The 8,480-nt window shown below is 36.3% G+C and overlaps 1 protein-coding gene across 1 annotated transcript; it reads left to right on the forward strand.

Moving 5' to 3' along the window:
* The first annotated feature begins 594 nt into the window (after nucleotides 1-594).
* Nucleotides 595-3,361, forward strand: LOC121174215 (uncharacterized). The gene is made up of 2 exons (XM_041012985.1): nucleotides 595-1,764; nucleotides 1,860-3,361. Exons 1-2 carry the CDS (start codon nucleotides 1,736-1,738, stop codon nucleotides 2,413-2,415), a joined length of 585 nt encoding a protein of 194 aa, XP_040868919.1. The 5' UTR covers nucleotides 595-1,735; the 3' UTR covers nucleotides 2,416-3,361.
* Nucleotides 3,362-8,480: the final 5,119 nt, after the last annotated feature.

The raw sequence follows: 8,480 nt of genomic DNA on the forward strand, positions 1-8,480 counted from the left end.
TGAAATTACCCATACGGATCAAGTTGATCTGTATAAACCATACGGATCAAGTTGATTCGTATAAGTCATACGGATCAACTCCGTATGGGTTATAGATTTGGAATTTTTTAAAAATTGTTTAAAGTTTATTTTTTTTTAATTATTAATATGTTTGTATGTAAATTTGTAAAATGTAATTATTTGTTTATATGTGTATTTGAAATAATTCGTATGTAATTGATATAGGATTTTTGGTTTTTAATATATATGATTATGAATTGTAGTGTTTATAAAATGATGTCCAGTAAAAGTTTATGTAGAGTTTTGTATGATATTATATGTATAGTGCGTTAGGTGTTGTATGTTTGTCATGTGAAAATTTTTGACTTGTTGTTAAGATGGACGAAGATCAATGGATGTATGACAGTATAATGTCTGAAGAAGTTGATATGGATGATCAAAATGAACAAGAATGTGGTATGAATGAACATGTTGATTGTTCGGATGCGTTCAATACTTCTCAGGTAATAATGTTCATTATTGTTATTAAATTGATAAAATGAATGTCCCTGTGAAGACTAAAATTGTCTGGGTTGCGTTGTAGGTGTTTGGTACCTGAGATGATGTTTTGCAGTAAGTTCGATCAGTTGCTCATGAAAACGGATTTGTGGCGGTGATTATGAGATCTGACATAAACACTGGTAGTAGAGGGAAAACTTCATTTGTGTTAATTGGTTGTGAAAGGAGTGGTTAGTATAGGTTTAGGAAGAAAGATTTTGTTAGAAGAGATACTGGAAGTAGGAAATGTGGGTGTTCCTTCAAGCTTCATGAGAAACCATTGGTTGGAGGGTAAGGTTGGATGGTGAAGTTGATGTGTGAGAGTCATAATCATGAATTGGTAAAGTCATTAGTTGGACATCCATACGCTAGGCGATTGATTAAGGATGAAAAGACAATTATTGTTGATATGACAAAGTCAATGGTGAAACCAAGAAACATTTTGCTAACGTTGAAGGAGCACAATGCCAATAGTTGTACAACAATCAAACAAGTATACAATGCAAGAAGTGCATACCGTTCTTCCATTGGAGGAAGTGATGTTGAAATGCAACATCTAATGAAGCTTCTTGAACGAGATCAATATATTTCATTGACATAGATTAAAGGATCAATATATTCTTGAATGTGATATCTTTTGGTGTCACCCTGATACAGTGAAGTTATGCAATGCTTATAATTTGGTGTTTTGGATAGATAGTACCTACAAAACAAATAGGTACAGACTCCCAGTACTTGACTTTGTTGGTGTGATACCAATGTGGATGACATTCTCTGCTAGTTTTGCATATCTGGAGGGTGAACATGTTAATAATGTGGTATGAGCTTTAGAACGATTTCGAGGTATATTTCTACGACGTGATGCCCTCCCTAGGGTTATTGTGACTAATAGAGACCTAGCATTGATGAATGCCATGAAAATTGTATTCCCTGAGTGTACAAACTTATTGTGCAAGTTTCACATCGACAAGAATGTCAAGGCAAAATGTAAATCCCTAATTGGTCAAAAAAATGTTTGGGAGTATGTCATGGATGCCTGAGAAGTCTGGTTGATTGTCCTTCGGAACATCAGTTCAATGAATGCATTAAGAAGTTTGAAATTGCTTGCTTACCTTGACCAATGTTTGTTGACTATGTTAACGAAACATGGATATTTTCCCACAAGAAAAAATTTGTTACAGTCTGAACGAATAAGGTGATGCACTTAGGAAATACAACAACAAACAGGTATGAAAATGTTAAGGTTTTTCTATTAGGGTTGATAAATTGACAGATTTTAATTATTGTATTTGTTTATTGTTTTTTGTATATTTCAAATGTAGGGTTGAATATGCTCATTGGGCTTTAAAAAGAGTATTATTGAATAGCCTTGAAGACTTATGTAGTGTTTGGGATGCCATGAACAACATGATCACGCTGCAACACACTGAAATTAAAGCATCATTTGAAACAAGTACACACGTGGTTGGACATGTTTTTAAAATTACCTTATACAAGAGGCTTCTTGGCATGGTTTCAAGGTATGCTTTAAATCAGATTGTTGTTGAGTTTGAGCGTGTACGTTATGCTAGCAAGAATCTTTCTTCTTGTGGTTGTGTCATGAGAACTACGCACGGTCTTCCTTGTGCATGTGAGCTATCTAAATATGTTCTTGGTAGCATACCACTAGATTCAATCTATATGTTTTGGAGTAGACTAAGTTTTTCAGACCAAGAGTTATCTGAGCCCCAAGTGACCATAAAGGAAGAGATGGAAACCATATCTAAGCGATTTGAGGAACTTGATGTTTGTGGTAAAGTAACTCTAAAGAGTAAATTTCGGGAAATTACATACCCTGATCAAAACTCTGTGTCCTCCTCCAGAAAAGGTCAACACTAAAGGTGCACAGAAGAAATTGATGAACAGAAACCAAAGGTCAACAAAGCATGATCCATCTTACTGGTAATATGTTGACGCTTTACATTCTATGCAAAATAGTAATTCTTTAGTAAAGCGTAGTGCATCATCTTCTGACCAGTCGATTCCAAGAAGGACCATACCGACGTTGGATCAATTTCAGTCATTTATACATGATTTCATTGACAACATCGTGGATGTAAAAGTTGACGGTAAATGTGGATATCACTCGATTGCCGCTGTATTAGGTATGGGTGAAGATTCTTGGTCCTTGGTGCGCAACCATTTGCTTAAAGAACTTGGCAAATGGTCAGATGACTATATCAAGCTTTTCAGTAGCACAGACAGAGTTGAAGAATTAAGGAGGTCCCTAGTTGATGGGTTATCCATGGTATGTAATATATGTTTTGCTTTTTAAGAATTAACTTTAAATAACTTTGATGTGTATATTTGTTTGATTCTGGTTACTGTGGATAAGTGGATGGATATAATCGAGGTGGGATATGTCATTGCATCAAGGTATAATGTAATCCTTGTATCATTGTCGCTACAATAAAGTATGACGTTCTGTCCTCTTAGAAGTCAACAACCAACAAATTCTTATGTGCATCGCATAATATGTATCAGTCATGTCTATGACAATCATTTTGTTCAGGTACATTGAAGATAGTCCTATTTTTAAATTTATGCAATCATTTAGGTTCTTTTGACGTAAAATTGTTTGTGCATGTACAACAGGTTTATTTAAAAGACCGTTGTCTTTTACTACCTCTAGCATTGTTATGGTCTAGGAATTGTCATCCTCAGGCAAAGTAGTGGTCAACTCCATATATTAGCAAAATGTAGCAGTACAGAAGCTTGACGATGTTGAAAAGAAAATATGTTGACATAATTGAAGATTGAACATGTAGCTTCTAATGACTTTGAAATGTCCTACATTAATATATAATTGTTATGCTACAAATTCACATAATTTTTAGTATGTTACGTTAAATTTAATTGGCAAACGTGTATAACTTATGGATATACTATTATGTCATTAATACGAATACCTAGTACATTTAACGGTTACCTAATTTAAAATAATTTGTTAACATTAACCCTAATATTTAGAGGAATAAACAGAGAATAAAAATTATAATCCAAAATAACTTAACATTTACAAAATGTTTGGGAAAACCAAAATGTTGTCAAATACAAGAAAATTATAAACATAGTCGAAATATGAAAATATAAAATGGATGATGTCTATGGCTGATCCGTGCGCTGCCTTCGTCGCGACTTGACATAAACATTGCCATCTGGTGTGACACCCCTAGCGATCCTTATTCAGTCTTCCACGACCTCGTGTATTTTTGTGCCAGCAGTAACTATCCTTAGGTTGAGCAGACGGTCCAACCTTTCTGCGATTGCTTGACAAGCCTCCTATGACATTGAAAACAACCCATAAAGTATTACAATAAGTGAACTAAATGACATTTGATAAAACATTAACGTAACATTATTTACCACTGTATGAGGCTGCTCCACATAAGAAGGGGCATGTGCCGGTGCTGCTGCTGGTGCCACTGGGACCTCAGGGATATATGGCTCCACATATGTGTCATCCTGCATCGCAGGTGGATGTCTGGGCAGATCAGCAGGCTCTGCCGGTGTCATGAACGGATGAGAAATCATGAAGAACCACTCCATGTAATCGGATGCACATTGTCCTGGCACAATACAAATCTGCCCTGCTACTGCAAGATAGTCAGAGTAATGCATCCACCTATCGTCAATATCTTCAAATGATAACATGGAAGTCGTAGTCTGTGGAGGAATGGTCTGAACGTATCCAAATTGTCGCACCACCCTCTCTGGTCGGTGTCTGACCACAACAGGACCCGATTGTAGATGACCTGAAAAGCATGAAATCAAATCAAAGTCCCACACTCCATGGTGCTCACCGTAAGGCATCCAGCAAACATTAGGACTCATTAGTCCATCTAGACATTTCCTGTACGTCGATGCAGGTAATGACTTCAAAGAAGCCTTCATAGCAATCCACTGGCAGGCACATGGTGGGATCTCATCATAGTCTAGATCAGTCAAACAACAATTGAGGGAAAATGCTCATATATTCAACACTACAAAGATTAGATCAAAATAAAACAATTGTCAAATGAACATATTAAAAACATATTTAAAACATAGTCCAAATTAAAATATTAAAAACATATTAATTGCATGTAATAAAGTGATGTAACCAGCAAGCTGTCGGTCGCCGCTCTTACAAACATCATTCAAATGATCATAGATATGCACTAAGGCGGCTGCTCCCCATGCATAGCTTCCACTCTGACTCAAGTCTCAGAAAGTGTCTAAAAAAAACAACATGAACATGTGTTGCACTCTTGTTAGCAAAAAGAGTGCAACCTAACAAATGCAGCAGATATGCACGAGCTGCAACAATCCAATGTCCGGTCTCACATCTACTCTGATAAATATCTCGTAGCCACGATAGGCATACGTATGCCCCATGACATTGTGTTGTCTCAGCTTTAGCTTCCTCTCAGGAGACTTCAAGTAACTCCACCAACATCAAGACCGCTTTGTCGACATGAAGAGGCTCAAAGCTGTGGAATGCGCCAATAATTGGAGGATGAAGTAGAGATGCCACATCATCCAGGGTGATGGTCAGCTCTCTAACAGGAAGATGGAAACTACTAGTTTCCTTATGCCACCTCTCCACAAAAGCGGATATCAGTCCCTGATGGCCAGTGTCTACTGAACATGCGATCAAAGGACTTAATCCTGTGGCAGCGACTAACCTTTCAATTTCTAGAGCAGACCTCCCAAATTTCTGAACCTTCCTTCCATGGGAGGATAACTTCAATTCAGGGCATTCCTGCAAAAAAAAAATGATTCGATAACTTATAAAATTAATAATTTAAATTATGACATATAAGTTTATTTTAAAATTTTAAATACCTCTCCATTCCACACAATGACTGCAACAAGGTCACCATAGTCAGTCAGCACTGATGGGTCATGTGGCCTACCTAGAAATCCCTCAGCATCATCAACAACTTCTTCACCATATGCATGTATGTCTTCAGTAAGCATAGGATCATCCTCAGCAATAGGGGCAACTTCTCGTTGCCTACGTGCAGATGCTGTAGGCCTTGGTCGCTGGGGAACATCATATGAATCATGATGATCCTTTCTCCCTAGGGCTCTACCTATAACTCTGCCTAAGGCACGACCTAACCCTCTCGTTCTAACCATAATCTGCAAATTTTTACAAACATGCATTTTTTGGTCAAATTCAATATTTGCTATTAAAATAAACATAAACAACTACAAAATTTATAACTACAAATAATAAATGACTATTTTTCATTGAAATAAAATAACACCATTTATAACTATTTCATAACAACATATATGACTACATAATTAAAACACAAAATTCATAAATAAAATAACAACTACATAATTAAATTATATATGACTATTTTTCATTGAAATAAAATAACAACATTTCAAACTATTTTATAACACCATATATGACTAAATAATTAAAACACAAAATATATAAATAAAATAAAAACTACATAATTAAATAACATATGACTATTTTCATTGAAATAAATTAAACATAAACAACTACAAAATTCATTTATTTACTATTAAAATTTAAAACTATTTCATAACACCATGCAATCATACATATTATTTTTTAAAACACAAACAATACCTATTTTTAAAACAAAACTAACAAATAAAATACCTAATTAAAAACATTTTTCAAAAGTTAAATACCTATTTTTAATTTTTTTTAATTAAAAAGGGACATACGAATCAACTTGATCTGCATGAGTCATACGGATCAACTTGATCCGTATGAGTAAAGCAGATCCTATTACTAACACGGATCATCTTGATCCGTACGAAACCAAAACCAAAAACTCAAACAACAGCCATTAATAGGGAGAAGAAGCTTACCTCGACGGTGGAACAACCCGTTCAATGTAGGTCCTCAATGCCAACAACCAACGGAGGAGAAGAAGCTCAAACTTCCAACGAAGAAGAACCTCCAACGGCACAGCCAAGGAAAATGACACGGCGGCGCAGGGAAGAAAAATGGTGGCGCAATGAAGAAAAATGGAGGGGGGCTCGTACGAAACGCGTGAAAAGAAAGGATGGGTGCATGCACAACTTTTAAATTTAGAACAAGGGCATTTTTGCCCATTCACGTTTAATGCTGGGTGCATCAGTAATAATGCTGGTTGCACCTAGCATCGCCCAAGAAACCAATAGGTGTTCAATAAGAAGGTTTTCCCTTTGGGGCTAACTTTCCAGAAAGCCCAATCTTTCCATGTTGATGAAAAGCCCAGTGTTTCTCTTCGGGCTCCCGAAGCTAACCGATGGGTGAGACCTTGAGAAGGTATGATCAAGTGCAATTTTGATGCTTCCATTAAGAAGGATCAAGGGACGGGTTTGGGGGTGATTTTTTGGGACGATTGTGGAGGGGTTCTAGCAGTTGATTCTCTTATGCTCTGTAGTTACTTTTGAACCCTATGTGGCTGAAGGTATGGATTTTTGTTGGGCAGCAGAAACAAACATGCATCTTTCTTTCCCCACGGTCTATTTGGAGATTGACTGTCAGATTGGCTCAAGCTTGGAGGAGTTCCAGCCTTAATGTGAATAGCTACTTTGCAGGCTTAATTAGGGAATGTAAATGCCTCATTAGGAATTGTTCCCTGGGTTCTTTGTCTTATGTTCACAGGAGTGTAAATATACCTGGCTACTCTTTAGCTAGACTTGCTTTCTAGGTTGTGGAAAGGTTTTGGATTGAGGAGATCCTCCTTCTATTATGTCCCTAGGGATTGATGATGTAAGGCCTTTGGCCCCTCTTTCTTGAATGGTGGTATATGTTTTTTAAAAAATGATTATTTTGATATTTGGTCATCACATGTCCTCCTCACATTCCTAGATCACCTAAATTTGATATTTATCTATCTGTACACATTCCAATTCCTAAGACTTGTGGTGGGATTACAATAAGACTATTTTGGTAGTGTTATCTTAAGCATTTATACGAGGCGTCAGGTTTATTCCTGTAAGTTTTTGTTTTAGTCATGTAAATTGTATTTTTCAATTTTAGTTCCAGTGAATTAAAAATTAAAAATTAGAATCTTAAAGACTACTAAAATAAAAAAGTATAATTTTATAGAGATTAAAAATGAAAAAAATATACAGAAATCAAACTTAAAAAAAATCAAAATTACATAAGCAATATTTGTTTTACAACGATACAAGAAGTAAATACAATGACAATGTTATAAAACTAAACTGAAACTTTTAGGTAGTGCTTTTCAATGCTACAAGAACAGGGCAACTGTTTATCCATATCTCAAGCATCGGGTCTTTATCTTTTTGCCCTTTGCGACATTGATTCTTCATGTTTTAGCAAAAGATATTCTCCTCTCATGGCTATGACCATGTGCTCATGTTTCTCCTTATCCCGGTCCACTTTTATTCGTCATTCACATTTTCTTTCTTTTAAAAAATGAATATATATTATAAAGAATAATTCCCTTTTCTCATTATGCAATTTTTCGTGGATCATGTGGTCACCGAAACTTAATAGATACTTTTTCATGTCGGAGAACATGAGGAAGAGAGGGTGGAGGACTCAAGCTCAAGCCACCATCAACGTCTCCCTCTAGCTCTACCTAATCATGAACCTGAGATGAGCCGTGCAACTCATCTCGATTTATACATGGTGCTATGGTCTCATTGGTTCCATTTTTTGCCATGCCATTCTGCGGATTCAATCATGTCCCCTTCATACAAGATACGAGGTGTGCGGTTGTGCCCATCTGACATTTCACATTGTGGCATTTCCCTGACCTTGTCACCATGTCTCCAAAGTATGATCCCATACTGTACTTCCCATCAATTCGCCTTCCCAATCATAGTGGAAAGCAAGTGTCGCTTTAGCTACCTGGTTGTAAGACCTGACACTCTTGGGGTGAGTCAGTATTCTCGGGATATCTATC

This window comes from Glycine max, chromosome 19 (assembly GCF_000004515.6).
Source record: "Glycine max cultivar Williams 82 chromosome 19, Glycine_max_v4.0, whole genome shotgun sequence".
Lineage (NCBI taxonomy): Eukaryota > Viridiplantae > Streptophyta > Magnoliopsida > Fabales > Fabaceae > Glycine > Glycine max.